Here is a 19,187-nt window from a genome sequence, read left to right on the forward strand (position 1 = left end):
GAGATCAGGGTCCAGAATAACGCCGAGGTCCTTCACAGTTTTATTTGAGATGACTGTACAACCATCAAGATTAATTGTCAGATTAAACAGCAGATCTCTTTGTTTCTTTGGACCAAGAACTAGCATCTCTGTTTTGTTCGAGTTTAAAAGTAAAACATCTGCCGTCATCCACTTCCTTATGTCTGAAACACAGGCTTCGATGGTAGGCAATTTTGGGGCATCACCATGTTTCATCTAAATGTACAGCTGTGTGTCGTCCACAAAGCAGTGAAAGTTGACATTGTGTTTCCGAATGACATCCCCAAGAGGTAGAATATATAGTGAAAACAATAGTGGTCCTAAAACGGAACCTTGAGGAACACTGAAACTTGCCATTGATTTGTCAGAGGACAAACCATCCACGGAGACAAACTGATATCTTTCTGACAGATAAGATCTTTAAATAGTCCTGCAGGGCGAGCCTTTTAAAGGGGCAATCTGGGATTCAAACAATAACAAAGCGCCGTCACCTTATTTTGTTAAACAGCTGAGGAATGGGGTAGGAGAAATGTAACCACTCTCAAATATATAGATGCAAGGACTCTCACATATGGATGCAATTACTGACCATCCAGATCAAATTATAGTTTTAAACATGTTTTGAAACTATACAGTGCTTGTTTACAATGACATTGTTTACAAATAACGGAGTAAAACAAGCTTATATTTTGAGTTCTGATGGGGTAAAACCATTGCTCATGAGGCATTTATTCAAGAATCAATAGCTATGTATTAATAATAAGTCCAAAAATGGATGTACAAATCCCAGATTGTCCCATTAATGGAATGAATTGAAATTAATGAATTTATTAAATCTGATGTCAACCTGATGTCATCCAACAGGCACCAACACATCAACAAAACTCTCCAATCCATTAATACACACATGCACACTCACACGTGTGATTGACGATAATATATACATAAGGTTATCCTTGAAAGTTGGAGGGCGTGATGCAAAGTGCACATTGGATTCATGTGATACAGATCATCTAAACGTATCTCATAATAATGACTTACTATCTCATAATAATGACTTACTATCTCATAATTATATCTTACTATGTCATAATTATAACTTACTATCTCATAACGCGTATTCAGATTTTTTTTGGGGGGGAGGGGGTAGCGGGAAAGGGCTTCCATGGGGCTGCTGATAAAACGCCAGCTATATCATCACAACAGCTCTGTAGTCTTATAATAAAATTTCAGTTGTGAGGTGAAGAAAAATGAACCCGTGCCATTTTAATAGCCTACTTCATGAGTGACGTAAACGGTCTCCCTGTAGCATGGGCTCCCCCCGTGATTCTATGTGCGAACTACTGTGGTATCCTCCGTAGACGACGATCCCCACGTAAAAAGAAACGTTACATTCATTTCGTTTCTACCTCATCTGGTTAAGGTTGCTGCCTCCAAATGTCACTCGCGGACGTCTAACGCCTGGAAGCAGTTGTTTGTGCATTGCTTCTACCAAAAACTTGAAGGAGATAAATACTTTCACTGGTTTTATAACCGAACATTTTCCTCGAGTGGGAATTTGTTACAAACACTCCATATGTCGAATATCCTTTAAGAGTTTAACCGGCTTTCAAGACGCGAGGATGAATTCCATACGACGGGTGCCTTCAAGGGTGAAAACCAAAATGACCGAAACCAATTTAGTTGCGGAGAGGGAACATTTTGACAAGCAGCAGGTAAAAATGAATAACCTTGTGATGGTGGATGCATTTGCCCAGCTCAGCTGTTTGTTTCGGCGCTTTTCGACAAACCAGTGTTTGAAATAGCATGTGAGGTCTTTAATTTCTACAATGTTCATTTTATTTGCGCACAGGCAGGGTAGCGTGTTTACCAAAACAGCGCTTGTGAACTGTATAACTGTAATATGATGCTCGAGAACGTTTTGATGCAAAATCTGCACCTGGTCCATCAAACGAGTTGCTATTTTGTTAGGCCAGTGGCACCCCGCGTGGCGAATCATTATTCCCAACATAATTGAACGTTCTGTGTGCCATTCAAGCAACTGTTAGTGGTTGCTTGTGATGAATAATTGAGGTTGAGATGTAGGCCTAATTCCTTTACATTGATCAGCCATGTCGCTATCGCAAAAATATATACGTCTCGCTGTCCAGACATTTTAACTGTATCATCATTACCATCATCCAGAATTGATAACCTAATCATCTATTTCCAAATAATTTATTAGGAAATTACACGATGTCGTGTTGATGACATCGTCAGTAGTAGACCTTTTTTTGTTGAAGTATTTTCGAATTTGTATTTGCTTTTTCTTAAGTGTCATTTACTTACTATCAGGGATCTGATTGGCAATACAGTGTCTGCCTCTCAGGGAAGTCCTGGCTCTCAATACAAGGCCTATCATGTTAAGCTAATCATTCTTGTTTGGCTACCTTGTCCTGACTTTCCCTTTGCTCTTTTTCCTAAATCCGTTAATTGAGACTGTGGCAGCAGACCCTGTGCTATCCTTTATAGAGTGTATTGAAATAGTAGTGCAAACTAACTTTAGAAACAACTTCCTGTGGATGGTTCGCCGCATGTCAAATGCATCACCGAAGTTGAAAAAACGTTGTAACCTGCTGGACTGCTCCATCTGGAATGACTGGACGTCCAGCAAATGCAAAATGGCAACAGTCTGTGTGACCCTGGCAAGAGAAATCTCTGCCATCTCCTTGTGCCTTTGTTACAGTACCTCATTTGAATATATTGGATTGATTTGCTGCAAAAATACAGAACCTATTAGTGTTGTCACACTTCCAGTATCAGAATACTAGGAAGTAAGGAAGCAAAGGAAACAACATGAAGCGGACAAAGTTTGAGGAAAACAGTTCTGTTGGAAAAAACAGCCTTATGTTGTGACCCAGGGTCACATTTGTTTATTTTGCAAGCTAATGTACAATCATTTACAAAGTAGGTTTTAAAGAACCGTAGAGTTTAGTCTGCTTTGTTTTCTTTTTTTGTCAAGGAAAATCTGGTTTCATAGTATCGCAATACTGGTTTCATGACAACACTAGAACCTATAGGCACACAAGGTCAGCCAGACAAAGTTAGGCAGTGATGATACTGAATCAATGAGGAAGAGAAAATACATTCCTTTGGCCTGCTAGATGGAAGGAGAGGGAGATTGTGTGGTCCCTTTTGACTGCATTGTTGACTGGATGTTTAAATTTGTCAAAGATTAGCACATCAGATCATGCAAGAGGCGCAGTCACATGCCCTTGGCACGTCTCTGTTCAGCGCTGCCATAGACATGAGATCCTGACATGTTACACCCAAACAGTGACTGGCTTTAGGTCTAGCCATTAGTCAGTAGGGCCCTATGAAATCCATTATTTCTTTTCCAAATTCTGTTTTTTCCATTTAAATTCTTTCTGTGTTTTACGATTTATGCTAATTTTATCATCAGAAAGCGTGTCTAATAATGTGAATGAATAAAACGTTAACAATTTAATAAAATATAACCGTACAATTGTAATGATGCAACACAACATTGCACTATTTTTTTTTTATCAACGCAAGTGCTTCAATACAGAGTTCTACTAAGTGTCTCATTATAAATGAGAAACAGTTATGCAAGAATCTAGGCAACAATGCAGCAAGCAATAAGCAAAACCTAGAGTTATACTTATGTAAAAAAAACTCAACTTTGCATATATTGTTTTTTGTCAAATAAAGTGCTTCACATTAGTGTTTCATTATAAATAAATTTAAAAAAAGATTCATGGAAGAATCTAGGCAATAATGCAGCAATAGGCAAAACCTATGGAACTAACTTATGAGCTCCTATGTCTGCCCATTGTAAGTTTTCCATTTATCACAGACATCTCCATTGAAGTACATGATTGTCAGCCTCTGTGTTGAGCTCGGTGAGTGCCTCTCGCTTGTCTGTGAGTAGAGTCTTGTATTTGCTGAAACTCCTCTCAGTCGACTGAGCTGACTGGGAAGTAGATGTAGGGCACTGCCACGTCTGCAACTCTTGGGAATCTCGCACTCAGGCCCCTCCAGTAATCCGAAAGCTCCAAAGCAGGTGAGGGCTCACTGGACACACAGTGCTGATAGGCAATCCATTCTTCACTGAGCTCTGTTGATGGGCTTGCCATGGGTTTCACTTGTGTGCAGGCTTCAATCTGCTTTTCCATGGCTGGAGCCTGCCTAGGATCGAACACCGTAGCCAGCCTGTAGACCTCTCTGGCTGGATGTGTAGAATGCATCATGGAGCGGTCTTGGCGCCATACCCACATGTTTTTGCAGTTCCATTCACTAGGTAAGAGCCCAGATCCTTTGACATTTGTATGCAGACACTGCTGTGGGAAGGTGGGTGGTTCCTTCCAGTATTGACAGAGCTGTCATCAGTTTGGAGCAGCCCTCCGAGATAAAGGTTAGCTTAACAGTGAGGGCCTGCACATTTTCCTCTGTTTTCAGCTGGCTGAGGATATTTGTGACTGCCTGGGTTGATTACTTTTCTGCCAACAAACTCTCTGTACAGATGAACATGCTCTGCATGGTACTTCACTGCCTCTAACCAGTTATTTAATCTGGAGCTCACTGCTTCAGGAGGAGCCTTGGCCTGCACAAACTCCTTCATAATGAGGAAGCTCACCTGTCTTCTCTTTGTGGCAGGCTTCTTGAAGAAGACAGATCTCATCCATGTCACAAGTGATGCAACTTCAGAGAAGTATTTGTAGTGCTGCCAGGTCTCACCCTCCAGATTGATGACATGGTAGAGACAGGTTATATGGACACTGTTGGGCATCACTCCTTTCAGAACCTCCTTGTATGCCTTCAGTCAGTAGGAGGCATTATCTGTGACCACTGCCCAGGCATCATTCAGGTTCAGATGGTTGCTGTGGAGGGAGGCTAGTACAGCTGGGAAAATGTGGAGTAGTTTCATCTGTCCAATGAAAATGACATCCACCAGAAAGTACTGGTTTTCAACACTGCAATGAAAGGTAAGGAAAAATGAATTATGTTTCAACTAAGTGTTCTTTAAATTTAAGTCTAAACTCAATATAGATACAGCGATAGTTGGCTAGATGGAGAGGCAGACAGCTGCTGACATTATGCATCGTTATATTTCACCACAATAGCTCGTCGTTTGGAATTTCACAATTTGCATGCGGACAATTCACATTGGAGTTCCAAATTGGTAACGAAATTACAAAAAATCAGTAATGGAATTACTGCAACTGAATTGGCTACAATGGGGAAATCATAATATTCACAATCCACAGTTGGGTCACTGTTTTTGTTTTCTTTTGTCTGGTGGTCAAAACGAGTTTTAAAACAGTCTGACTCTGGACATCTCACACACACACACACACAAGCCCCCTCTTTCCATTTACTGTAACCACTTGCTTGCTGTTTAAGTACTTACCTAGATGACTAACTTATCTCAGTTTGACCTGTTGTTTTTAAATGCAACGCATCCTTGTTGCCAGTGTACAATTCCCTGTCCAAGCAGCTACGGGAAAATGAAGAAGCCAGGGGAGCATGGTGGGGTTTGGTAAGGGTTATTATTATTATTTACAGCTGACATCATCAATTTTGGGTGGCACAGCACAGCACTTAAGGGAGTGAAAGCGCAAACATCCGGTAGCATAGTCATGGTGCTGACACACAGGGCTAATGTGAACATTTTTGAGAGGTGGAGGAGGAGACTGGAATGACTGTAGTACCATTTTAAGGTGACACTGCAGTGGTAGTAGACTTCTGCCTCCCTTGAGTGGGTGTGGGCAAGACGGATTGCTTGGTATGTTTGGGTTCTATCAGAATCTCACAGGCTTGTTGTCCAGAAGAGGAAGTGTGTGTCTCCAGCACAGAACACTCCCCTTTATATCCAACCATTGTAGGATGGTTTGAAGCAATGGCAAGTCCTTGTTGCGTCACCTACAGTGCATTTGGAAAGTATTCAGACCCTTTGACTTTTTCCACATTTGTTACATTATAGCATTATTCTAAAATTGATTATCTTTTTTTCCCCTCATCAATCTACACATAATACCACATAATGACAAAGCGAAAAACAGGTTTTTAGAAATTTTGGCAAATGTATTAAAAATAAACAGATACCTTATTTACATACAGTACCAGTCAAAAGTTTGGACACCTACTCATTCCAGGGTTTTACTTTATTTTTTTACTATTTTCTACATTGTAGAATAATAGTGAAGACATCACAACTATGAAATAACACACGGAATCATGTAGTAACCAAAAAAGTGTTAAACAAATCTATATATATTTATTTGAGATTCTTCAAAGTAGCCACCCTTTTTCTTCATTACAGCTTTGCACACTCTTGGCATTCTCTCAACCAGCTTCATGAGGTAGTCACCTGGAATGCATTTCAATTAACAGGTGTGCCTTGTTAAAAGTTAATTTGTGGAATTTCTTTCCTTAGCCTCTCTGGGGTAGGTGGGACGCAATCGTCCCACCTGGCCAATAGCAAGGGAAAATACAGAGCGCCATATTCAATTAAAATGATATAAAATCAAGCTTTCATTAAATCACACATGTAAGATACCAAATTAAAGCTACACTCGTCGGGAATCCAGCCAACATGTCAGATTTCAAAAAGGCTTTTCGGCGAAAGCATAAGATGCTATTGTCTGATGATAGCACAACAGTAAACAAAGAGTAGCATATTTCAACACTGCAGGCACGACACAACGCAGAAATAAAAATATAATTCATGCCTTACCTTTGACGAAATTCTTTTGTTGCCACTCCAATATGTCCCATAAACATCACAAATGGTCCTTTTATTCGATTCATTCCGTCGATATATATATCCAAAATGTCAATTTATTTGGCGCGTTTCATCCAGAAAAACACAGCTTCCAACTTGCGCAACGTCACTACAAAATATATCAAAAGTTACATGTAAACTTTACCAAAACATTTCAAACTACTTTTGTAATACAACGTTAGGTATATTTAAATGCTAATAATCGATCAATTTGAAGACGGGATGATCTGTGTTCAATACAAAAAGAAAACAAACTGACGCAACTTTTTTGGTAATGTGCCTCTCTCAAACAATTTACTTCAAGTGAACCTTGTTTACGATGGCCGTACTTCTTCATTACACAAAGGAATAACCTCAACCAATTTCCAAAGACTGGTGACATCCAGTGGAAGCGGTAGGAACTGCAAACAAGTCCCTTAAATCTGGTGTCCCAATGAAAACTCATTGAAAAGTGACCCCCAAAAAATAAAAATTCTGAATGGTTTGTCCTCGGGGTTTTGCCTGCTACATAAGTTCTGTAATACTTAGACATCATTCAAACAGTTTTAGAAACGTCAGAGTGTTTTCTATCCAAATTTACTAATAATATGCATATCTTATATTCTGGGGAGGAGTAGCAGGCAGTTGAATTTGGGCATGCTATTTATCCAAAAGTGAAAATGCTGCCCCCTACCCCGAAGAAGTTAATGCGTTTGAGCTAGTCAGTTGTGTTGTGACATGGTAGGGGTGGTATACAGAAAATAGTCCATATTATGGCAAGTACAGCTCAAATTAGCAAATAGAAACGACAGGCCATTACTTTAATGCGGGAAATGTCAAGAACTTTGTTTCTTCAAGTGCAGTCGCAAAAACCATCAAGCGCTGTGATGAAACAGGCTCTCATGAGGACGGTCACAGGAAAGGAAGACCCATAGTTACCTCTGCTGCAGAGGATAAGTTCATTAGAGTTAACTGCACCTCCGATTGCAGCCCAAATAAATGCTTCAGAGTTCAATAACAGACACATCTCAACATCAACTGTTCAGAGAAGACTGCGTGAATCAGGCCTTCATGGTCGAATTGCTGCAAAGAAACCACTACTAAAGGACACCAATAATAAGAAGAGACTTGCTTGGGCCAACACAAGCAATGAACATTAGACTGGTGGAAATCTGTCCTTTTGGTCTGAGTCCAAATTTGCGATTTTTGGTTGCAACCGCCGTGTCTTTGTGAGATGCAGAGTAGGTGAACGTGTGATTGCCACGTGTGGTTCCCAACGTGAAGCATGGAGGTGTGGGGCTGGTGACACTGTCGTGATTTATTTAAAATTCAAGGCACACTATACCAGCATGGCTCCACAGCATTCTGCAGCGATACGCCATCCCACCTGGTTTGTGCTTAGTGGGACTATCATTTGTTTTTCAACAGGACAATGACCCAACACACCTCCAGGCTGTGTAAGGGCTATTTGACCAAGAAGGAGAGTGATGGAGTGCTGCTTCAGATGACCTGGCCTCCACAATCACCCGACCTCAACCCAATTGAGATGGTTTGGGATGAGTTGGACTGCAGAGTGAAGGAAAAGCAGCCAACAAGTGCTCAGTATGTGGGAACTCCTTCAAGACTGTTGGAAAAGCATTCCTGGTGAAGCTGGTTGAGAGAATGCCAAGTGTGCAAAGCTCTATCAAGGCAAAGGGTGGCTACTTTGAAAATTATTAAATATATTTGTTTAACACTTTTAGTTACTACATGATTCCATATGTGTTTTGATGTCTTCACTATTATTCTACAATGTAGAAAATAGTAAAAATAAAGAAACCCTTGAATGTGTTCGTGTGTCAACATTTGACTGGTACTGTAAGTATTCAGACCCTTTGCTATGATACTCAATTGAGCTCAGGTGCATCCTGTTTCCATTGATTGTCCTTGATGTTTCTACAACTTCATTGGAGTCCACTTGTGGTAAATTCAAATGATTGGACATGATTTGGAAAGGTACACCTGTCTATATAACATCCCACAATTGACAGTACATGTCAGAGCTCCTAGACAGGATTGTGTCGAGGCACAGATCTGGGGAAGGTTACCAAAAAATTTCTGCAGCTTTGAAGGTCCCCAAGAACACAGTGGCCTCCATCCTTCTTAAATGGAAGAAGTTTGGAACCACCATGACTCTTCTAGAGCTGGCCGCCCCACCAAACTGAGCAATCGGGGGAGAAGGGCCTTGGTCAGGGAGGTGACAGAGCTCCAGAGTTCCTCTGTGGAGATGGGAGAACCTTCCAGAAGGATAACCATCTCTGCAGCTCTCAACCAATCAGGCCTTTATGGTAGAGTGGCCAGACAGAAGCCACTCCTCAGTAAAAGGCACATGACAGCCTGCTTGGAGTTTGCCAAAAGGCACCTAAAGACTCTCAGACCATGAGAAACAAGATTCTCCGGTCTGATGAAATCAAGATTGAAGTCTTTGGCCTGAATGCCAAGCGTCACGTCTGGAGGAAATCTGGCACCATCCCTACGGTGAAGCATGGTGGTGGCAGCATCATGCTTGGATGTTTTTCAGCGGCAAGGACTGGGAGACTAGTCAGGATCGAGGGAAAGATGAATGGAGAAAGTACAGAGAACCTTGATGCTAACCTGCTCAGGACCTCAGTAGGGAGAACGTACACCTTCCAACAAGACAACAACACTAAGCTCACAGCCAAGACAACGCAGGAGTGGCTTCGGGACAAGTATCTGAATGTCCTTGAGTGGCCCAGATCGAACATCTCTGGCGAGACCTGAAAATATTTGTGCAGAAAATTTCCCCATCCAACCTGACAGAGCTTGAGAGGATCTGCAGAGAGAATGGGAGAAACTCCCTAAATACAGGTGTGCCAAGCTTGTAGTGTCATACCTAAGACGACTTGAGGCTGTAAACGCTGCCAAAGGTGCTTCAACGAAGTACTGAGTAAAGGGTTTGAATACTTATGTAAATGTGATATTTCAGCTTTTTATTTTTAATACATTTGCAGACATTTCCAAAAACTTGTTTTTGCTTTGTCATTCTGGGGTATTGTGTGTAGATAATGGGGGGAAACAATTTAATATATAAAAAAAAAGGCTGTAACATAATACAATTTGGAAAAAGTCAAGGGGTCTGAATACTTTCTGAATGCACTGTATATCTGTGTAGGATGTCTCGCTTAGGAGAAGAAGCAGCAGGGGTGAGGACAGAATAGTTTCATCAAAGGCCAGTCTAGTTGGGGCTCAGATTTCTGTCTGTATCATCGCTGTAAGAGACTGAGACAGCAATTGTTGTGCTGTCTGGGAGACAAAATAGAAGAAAGCAGGAGTCAATGAAAAATGTAACACAACAGGGAAATTTACATAATGGCCATGAAAGGCTGTTTTATGAAAACAGCTAGTATTTGATGTTGGGATAATGATAATTGAAACTGACTTGTTGAAATTTAAATGTTTATTTAACCTTTTATTTAATTAGGCAAGTCAGTTAAGAACAAATTCTTATTTACAATGACGCTGGGCCAATTGTGCATCACCCTATGGGAATCCAAATCACGGCCGGTTGTGATCAGCCTGGATTCGAACCAGGGTGTCTGTAGTGACGCCTCTAGCACAGATGCAGTGCATTAGACTGCTGCTCCACTCTTCTCAACACTCCCAGTGAATTAGTGCTAGACTAGTTAATGCTCACATGACCAGACAGTCTGTTCAGCCTCATTAGCAGTGTGTTTACACTAGTTTATTAACAGCATTAATAGTGGCAGCCGTGCAGTGCTTGGATCTGTGTCTGACCTTGACAGCCAGAGCCGCAGCAGCAGTCTGTTGAATTAAGCTGATAAGAAATGCAATACCTAGAGTCAATGCAGGGCACCTGACTGCCCAGTGTGGAGTAGACTAGAGGTGTTGCTGCTGTCTCCACTAGCTATAGTCCTTCTGTCAGGGATGTCTAAGCACATAGACACACTGCTGCTTAAAGGGAAGAAGGGAGAAGATGAAAAGGTAAGAAGGGAGTGATCGGGGATGGGAGGGGTGAAGTGGAGTGTGTGTGGCGAGTTTCTGGTGATGAATCTTCCGACTGGCCTCAGGGATTAGGCTGGGATCATCTCTCCCTCATTCCCTCTCACTACTTCTCCCTCTATTGGGGGATTTTAGACATGTTTGGGACCAGGTTCAATGTTATTGTGTCAGACTGTCTCTGGCCTACATAGATCACAGTTGACCAGCTTCTCCTGTTTCCAACCAGATTAATGTAAACTTTTCTGACCTTATGGCATTGCTGTTGAATGTTTTAATGATGTTTGTTTCTTTGTATGAATGAGTGGGGGATGGGGTAGGTCTTTTGTTGGTTTGTGACATTGCCAATCTCCAATTCTAGATTTCAAGCAGTTCTGTAAATTGCATTGCTCACACTTCACTGCATTATGCACTGTATGCAGTTTCTGATAAGGTTAGTGTAACAAGGACCTCCCTTCCTCCCCCTTCCCCCTCGTGTCCTTTCGCCCTCACACTCCCTATCTTTTTCACTCATGCTCTCTCTGTCCCCCTCTACTTCTCCCTCTCCTCTCTGAGTGACAGTTAGTCTGAATGTATTAGGGAGCCTCCCTGCAGCCATGCTGCTCCATGGCTATCTGTCAAGGCCTCTGTGCCAGAGCGTGGCCTCCCTCAACCTGATCTTCTACCCCAGCTGACGGGTCTTCCTCCTCCCACAAACCCCTCATTGTCATGCACCCCTCCAGACCACCACTTGCTCTGGACCCCTATAAGCCAGGGGGCTAGCTAGCACTAGCAGTAGCCTCACAAGGAGGGGTCCACATTAACCAAGACTCTCTGTCTCTTTCTCTCCTTACAACTCTCCCCTTAAGCGCACAGTAGCCCCCCTGTGCTTTGTTTAGTGACTGCATGTTTTGGAGGAGGTTGGTGGGTTGTGGTCTGTTGCGTTTCACTAACTAAATTAGGTCTTTATGCATTTCTGGGATTGCTGGCAAATTTTGCCAGGCCTGCCTTGAATTTCGGGTGCGGCGATTGTGTTCCTCCTCCCTTATGTGTATGATAAGATGTGTGCATTCTAGAGTGAGGGAATTAACTGTGTGACTGTGTATACAGCAAGTTGGTAAAGGAAATGTGTTAGTCTGTGTGAGCCTGTTTGTGGGATTATTTTGCGATTGAGTGACTCAGTGGGGCAGAATGTATGCGTGTGTGAGTACAGACTTACATTTTCCGCTGCTCGGTGTAACATACCATTGTCTCTTCTGTCGGGGTGGTGGTTTGGGACTTGTGGGTTATTGAAGGCCATGACGGTACCAGAGAATCCGCATAAATGAACCATAACAGCTCATGCATGTCACTCCAAGCTGGATTAGTCAGTTGGTTATGTAATGAATTTAAATTAAATAGAACAGCAGGCTGTGAGTGAACAGGGGATCCAGAGCTCTGAACGTCTTGTCCTTTTCACTTGATGTGTATTCATTCAGGGCCGCAGGGAGAGTGGGTGGTGACCTCAGAATGAGTTTCTATTGGCCAATGCTTCTGTGTTCTTGTGTGGGGAATGCTTTGTTAGTCCATTGTTCAGTGCTGTTGCTCCTCCCTTCACTCAAGTCTGGAGTCAGAATTTGGACATGTGCTACAGAATTATGTGTTACCCATATTTCCCTCATTTATTAATTGAAATCGGTAGAGCTTGTCTTCAGTGGGTCCATATGGGTCAGTCAGAAAATAGCTTGTTCTCTGCATGTTCATAACTGTTGAAGATGCATTACAGATCTTATGTTGGGACAAGCTAGACTAAGGGTGACTGGCTGAAAAGACACTGGTATTTGTATCAGGTGTCACAATATGCTTGTCATGTTTGGGATTCAGAGTATTCCCCTTATCTTCTGGTGTTACTAACTAAGCCTTTATCAATGACTGGGCAACCCCATGTACTGTACAAACACCAGTGGAGGCTCCTCAGTGGAGGAAGGGGAGGACCATCCTCCTGTGAATTTAATAAAAATTAGGAAGTTGTCCTTTCTAGATAACTAGCCAAATTTATTTGTTGCCAAATAATTGATTAAAACACAGTTTTGCAATGAAGGTCTACAGTACTCTGTAGGGTAGTACCATGGTGGAGCCTGAGGACAGCTAGCTTGACTTCATTACAAAACCTAGGAGACTCATGGTTCTCACCCCCTTCCTTCCATAGACTTACACAGTAATTATGACAACTTCTGGAGGACATCCTCCAACCTATCAGAGCTCATGCAGCATGAACTGACATGTTGTCCACCCAATCAAAGGATCAGATAATTAATCTAGTACTGAAAGCATGAGCTACAGCTAGCTAGCAATGCAGTGCATAACATGTGCTGAGTAGTTGACTCAAAGAGAAAGACAACAGTTTGAGACAGGGGCAGAGAGATTTCTCAACAAAAAAAACGTTTGGTTCACTTACTTGGCTAGCTCCTTTCGCCTACTCGAACAGAGGATGCTATGTTAGCTAGCTGGCTATGACTATCCAACACTGGAACTCTTCCAAGTCAAGGTAAACTTTTTTTTCTTTTGGTTTTACTAATTTGTCACTGGGCCTGCTCGTGAAAAGGGAGATAGGAAAAGAGCACGTAGATGCGAGAAGGAAAACAAGGTGTTTTGTATGTGGTTATGAAAGTGAACTGTTGCGTGTGATCAGGGGTGTATTCATTCTGCCGATTCTGTTGAAAAACATTTCTTAAACAGAAGGAAACTGGGATAAATACCTGAATTTTCCAATAAAAACTGTTTGCAACTGTTGGACTAATGAGTACACCCTAGGTCAGCTAGATGCAGGCAAGAGTGTGCAAGGTGGTATTGAATGTGTCACTGTATATGGAAAATTTGAGTATCATGTAGTAGCCTAAACCTATTGATATTAAACTGGGTGAATGGAATTTGAATGACAGTCATCCAATATGCTGTAATAGAAATAAGGCCATGCTCATTAATTAAAAAAACTCCTCCCTCAGCTTAAACGTCACCGATCGCCACTGAAACGCATATGCTTTGAGGAAAGTGAGACCTAGCTCTGACTATCTGCTTCTCTCTTCCTCTCTCCATTCACTCAGACTAGTTCTACCTGTTCGCCAAGATGCCTGAGAAGCCAGGACGGAAAATAAAATTACAAAACTAAATAAAAAGTTGGTCACAACATTTTTTGGGGGGACACACCCAAGTATATAGAACAGATATACTAGTGGATTTTTCAGTCCCCATTACTTACGGTAGCCTAAAACAACCAGATGATTGAGAGATTATTAACTTTTATTACAAAATCCTCTGTAATAAGCATTAGTGCAATGACTGGAAGTCTATGGGTATCTACTAGCATGCTAGCAGATAGCTATAAACTTCCAGTCATTGTGCTAAAGCTAGTTAGCATTGGACTCACGAAACTATTTCTAACTTCCTTCCTTCATACTGGACACAGAAGCATATAAATGGTATCCACGAGTTCACCTGACTCTGGGGAAGTAGATAAATGGCCTCATTGCCAAAATCCTGAAGTATCCCTTTAAAATATGCTTTGTCACTGAGTGGTAGTTCAGTAGCCATAGTAACTGATGGCCTCAACCCGTCCTTTCTCTCCTCTCTCTTTCAGCTCAGCAGCATCAGCAAAGCCATCAACTCCAACGAGGCGCCTGTGAAAGAGAAACATGCACGCCGTATCCTTCAATATAACACCAAACTGGGAACAGTAAACCTTTTTTGCTATTATGTGCTCCAAACTTTGTATGCCTGATAACCCACTGTGCCGAATAACTGGGCTGTTTTTAACCACTGGGGAGTTACACTGTTGAACCCCAACCCTGTTTGATATACTGTACAATGTCATCATGTGTTCTGTAAAGGTAATTGGTTTTTAGAGCTGACTTTTGCCATCATGTAGGCTATACATCACTCCAATGATAAAAATAATGAAGGTTAAGACCAAAATAATTCCATGCAGAGCGTTTGAAAATTAACACATTCATTGGACCAGTGCTGTTGCTGATTCTGCAGGATTAGCATTGAAAATGTAACCAGCGGCCGGAAAAGTCAAATAATAAAGTGGCTGTAGATCATTTGAAAAAAGTTTAAATGAATAGAATGACAAACAGTTATGCCATGTGTTTGTTGAGTAGTTATCTGAAATTCACTACAATTGCAAACTTTCTGTACTGCTACCGTTCTCTATCATTTTCGCTCTGGCGCTGGTTCAGTGAATTTGTTTATTTTCTGCATGGAATTATTATGTAAGGAATACTTGAGGGGCTATGCGTTCTATGGAAAATAATAAACAATGTTGAAGGTGTGTTCCACGGCGCGCTAGTGGAGTGGAACTAACCTCCCACGGAGTTGAATTGTTTTCCAGAGAACGCATGGAGTCCCGAGTATATAGCCATTGAATTCTACCGTGCTGATATACCATGCGTTATAGGGAAGTAATGCACGCTCTAGAATGCCCTTCAAGCCAATCCGAAACGAGTATTCATCAATGCCATGGTATAAGTTATCTTCAACCTAGCATTCACCCAGGATATTTTACTGCTAAATGTATTCTATGGCAACAATGCTTATTATCAAATGAAATCAAAGTTTATTGGTCACGTGCACACGGTACAGTGGAATAATGACTTGCTAACTCTCCTCAATTTACAATGTATTTTATGCTCCTGGGATGATTTAGTGTTCAGTATACATTATTAAACTGTGTTTTGTTATATGTAATGTAGTAAAATAGAGGGGCTGAAATGGTGTGATTTTATTACTGTCTCCATCGCACGTGAGAGGGAGAGAAAGTAAAATTTATATGTGAGGGACCAAGTGAAGGTATTATTTTGGCTTTGTATTTTGCTGGTTGGCTCTTCCTTGATGGCCCCTACAGGGATAATTCTGGGGACCTACAGGGAGAAGGGGGCCTTTACCTTCTGGTCCTATGCCTTGGGCATCCCCTTGTCCAGCAACTCCATCCTCAGCTGGAAGTTCTGTCACGTGCTTCACAAAGTGCTGCGGGATGGCCACCATAATGTAAAAACCTGCTCTCCGCTCTATACACTACTCTGTATTAGGGTTTTTATTTCCACATAATCAAATGCATATAAAAACATGTAGAGAAAAGGAACCTACATGTGCCGGTGGAAAAATTCCTGCCTAAAAGTCCTGCCTAATTGGTAGCCTACATTTTAAAAAAACAACAACAATGCCGTATTGCTTTGAGCAGAGCTCTCAAACTCATAGACGGTGGATTAATTAAGCATTGTTTTTTTTATGCTGACCTCCATGGCCTCAATTAGTCCAGTAATATTGGCTTAATGCTGAAATGGTATAATTGCTAAATTGAAAATTAAGTTACAGTACTATTATTGAATTGACATTATCACTCCCCCTTTTGCCCTCCAGAGCCTTCAGGACTGCATGAGACATCACGGTAACATAGTTGAGATGGGGCAACTATGGGTGAGTGGGGATTTTGCTGTGTTTTTGTCAAGGGGTGCTTGAATAGGTTGAGATTTTGGGTGAAGAAATTCAATGTCAAATTACTTAAAATGGGGAAACATCCCTTGCTTTAATTTTTTAATTAGGTAAAAATGCAGAAGTTTTGAAAACCTCTTTTCCATCATCTTCTTTTCCCCCTCATACAGTAATTGTGCTTCTTGTGCAGCCAGAGTTGATCTCTGTTGGCTGCAGTTAGATTATCTGGTACTTTTGTATACTTTTTAGCCAGTAGTTCTGAAAGTAGCGCTCACGAGCCAAAAGTGGTCCCCGAAAATTGCGTACTACGTCATTGCTCTCTCTCTCTTGCGCGGCTGTGTGTGATTCTTGCTAGCTGCCACTCAAATGGTGAAGGGCTGGCCCATGTGGGGGGAAATGTATGGAAAATGGCGTAGCACCGCTTCCAGAAAAGTTGCTTTCAAACTAGGGATTTCATGGCAATTTGAGGCAGTAATTAAGACAGTAGTTCTGTTCATAGATTATGCATGTATGAACTACACATTGACACATCCAGCCCAAAGTGGGAGGTTTAAAACATACTTACTAGTCGCCAAAGTACTGGAGCATGTCTTGAAGAGAGGAGTGTGTCGAGAGGAAAGGCTTCTTCTTTCCATCTTCAAATAAAGCAAAGCTAATATTTGTTGCAGCAAAGCGTAATGCTTGTTGCTTGCTCCTATTGTTTCCAGGGCAACCTTCATGACAGATATGGACAGCTGGTGGCTCTGTACTGTAAGCTCCTTTGCACAAAGATGGAGTTTCACATGAAGGTAAGAGCACCCTCTACAGTTTTGGGGGACAGCATGTTTTACCATGGGACATTGGCTAATCTTACCATTGCATGCATTGCTTTGCCACAAGTGCTTTCACAAAATGCCACCTAGTTGAACAAACAATGTATGTCATTTGAATTAATGTGATTTAGATCGTTTTAATGTTGGATCACTTTTGCCATCCTTTTGTCTTCCATGCAGCATTCTGAAATCCGATCCAACCTAGAGGTGACAGATGAGGTTCTAGAGCGTGTTGCAGGAACAGACGTCAATAATGTGTGAGTGTTCTCTACTCCTCCCTCTCCACACATCCCTGGCACTCTCGGCTGTGCACTCCCTCTCCTGTTATTGAGTCATCAGAATATCATACAGAGATGTCATAGAAATCCGTATACATTTGATTGGCATAACTCAGGGGAAGTCAATTATTGATATAAGATACAAATGTCATGCTCTCTGATTCAAAGGAAACTATCATACCATTTAGTTGGAGTACTGTGGAGACTGGGGAGCGAGCCTGCTGGTCTTTCCTTAAGGAAGTCATTAGCCTTGTGTTACTAAGGGTGGTATTGACTTCCCTCCTGTAGGTTCCAGCTCACTGTGAAAGTGTTTGATTACCTGGATGCAGAGTTGAGGCTAGCCGAGACAGGTGAGAATCTCCCGCTTCTCCCCTATTTACCTACCTCCACCTCTCAAAGGATGGGTAACCAGAGCTACAGGGCAGTGGCCTGTTTCCATCAACTGTTTGTTTCGGAAATGGAATAGGGACAGGATAGCAGCCAGCTAAATAAAACTTGTGAGCACACTTGTGCTGCTGTCGATGGAGTGACTTAATCGCCCAAAATGACTATACTTTATCAAGGGATGTTTACCTTGTGTAAATTAAACACATTTCTAAACCACTTGTTTAATATGATTAGGGCCCTCTGATGTAATTTCACCAAAACCATATTAATAAGTTCTAAATGTTTGCAATTAGAGGACATTAATTATGTTTCTTCTGATTGGCTGTAATGGCACCATGCCCTGCAGGATGTTGTCACAGCCTGTCATCCTGAACAACCATAAACAAACTCTGCAATTGTAAACAACCCTGCCTGACTTACTAACTTGGACATCTGGTACTTAGGAAACATGGGAGCTCCTAAATGCATTCTTCCTTCTACCCACCCTAGATCTGCTGAGAACTATTTTCCACCCACTCAGTGGGTGATTCATGAATATGTGAGCTATTGTCTCAGTGTTGTATTTCTGAACCAGTGACAGAGAAGTGTTTCACCCAGGCAAGCCATCAATTCCAAATCCTGCCAATTGAGGCCGTGTGTTTGTGTGGATGTGTTTATGTTTTTCCTACATTGGTGTGTTTCTGTGATCTGCAGTGATCCGGCAGCTCAACACGTCCATTGCTATCTCTACGACGACGTCAGGCCAGTGTCGCCTGTCCCCCCTCGTCCAGGTCATCCAGGACTGCAGTCACCTCTACCACTTCACCGTCAAGCTGCTTTTCAAACTGCATGCCTGTACGTTTGACCACTTATGTATCTTTTAAAGTGGAACTGACAGCATTTTAGCAACATGAAATCTTATTAAAATCTATTAATTTACACCCCCAGGAAGAATAGACACCTTAATATTTTTCTGTACATATGGTAATTTCTTTTATGTATAAAATGTTTGGGAATGTGCTATAGTAAAGCATTTTTGAAATTTCTATAGCAATATAGAGTGGGAAAGTGGCTGTGCATTTGGACAATTAATAGACACTGCAGGAAATAAAAACATATGTCCTGTCTAGAGACCGATGGCCATAGCAAATTGGAGCAACAGTAGACCTATATGCAAATAAGCCATTTGCCACACAAGCCTGCCATCATTCACTTTGAAGTGGACTATGTGTTTACAGGCAGTAGCAACAGTGCGACTTTAGATCATTAGAAAGCATTTGCCAATTTCTGCAAATGGGAATCCTCTTACATTTGGGAACGCAATCCTATCGATGAAACAACCATATAGATGAACTGTCAACATTTCAGTTATTTAGCTGTCAAAATTGCACTGATAAACGACGGGGAATAGTAGCCTGCTCCTCCTTCTGCAGCTTGCCCGCCATAGCATGCATGTCCCAACCGTAAGTGAAAGTACATTGTAAT

General features: G+C 41.7%; 1 protein-coding gene across 3 annotated transcripts in view; it reads left to right on the forward strand.

The window, feature by feature from the left end:
• Positions 1–1,324: 1,324 nt before the first annotated feature.
• The window catches only part of LOC129853606 (huntingtin-interacting protein 1-related protein-like), a 32,745-nt gene continuing 14,882 nt past the window's right edge, over positions 1,325–19,187 (forward strand). For 2 of the 3 annotated variants that reach the window (XM_055919807.1, XM_055919808.1), the window contains exons 1-8: positions 1,325–1,733; positions 14,394–14,457; positions 15,660–15,802; positions 16,175–16,231; positions 16,954–17,034; positions 17,239–17,315; positions 17,625–17,686; positions 18,417–18,557. In XM_055919807.1, coding sequence (XP_055775782.1) covers positions 1,641–1,733; positions 14,394–14,457; positions 15,660–15,802; positions 16,175–16,231; positions 16,954–17,034; positions 17,239–17,315; positions 17,625–17,686; positions 18,417–18,557 — 718 coding nt within the window. In that variant the 5' untranslated portion in view covers positions 1,325–1,640. Of the gene's footprint in view, positions 1,734–8,601; positions 10,784–14,393; positions 14,458–15,659; positions 15,803–16,174; positions 16,232–16,953; positions 17,035–17,238; positions 17,316–17,624; positions 17,687–18,416; positions 18,558–19,187 lie in introns of those variants that run through there. The other variant, XM_055919809.1, reaches the window with a different exon arrangement.

This window comes from Salvelinus fontinalis, chromosome 4 (genome assembly GCF_029448725.1).
Source record: "Salvelinus fontinalis isolate EN_2023a chromosome 4, ASM2944872v1, whole genome shotgun sequence".
Classification (NCBI taxonomy): domain Eukaryota; kingdom Metazoa; phylum Chordata; class Actinopteri; order Salmoniformes; family Salmonidae; genus Salvelinus; species Salvelinus fontinalis.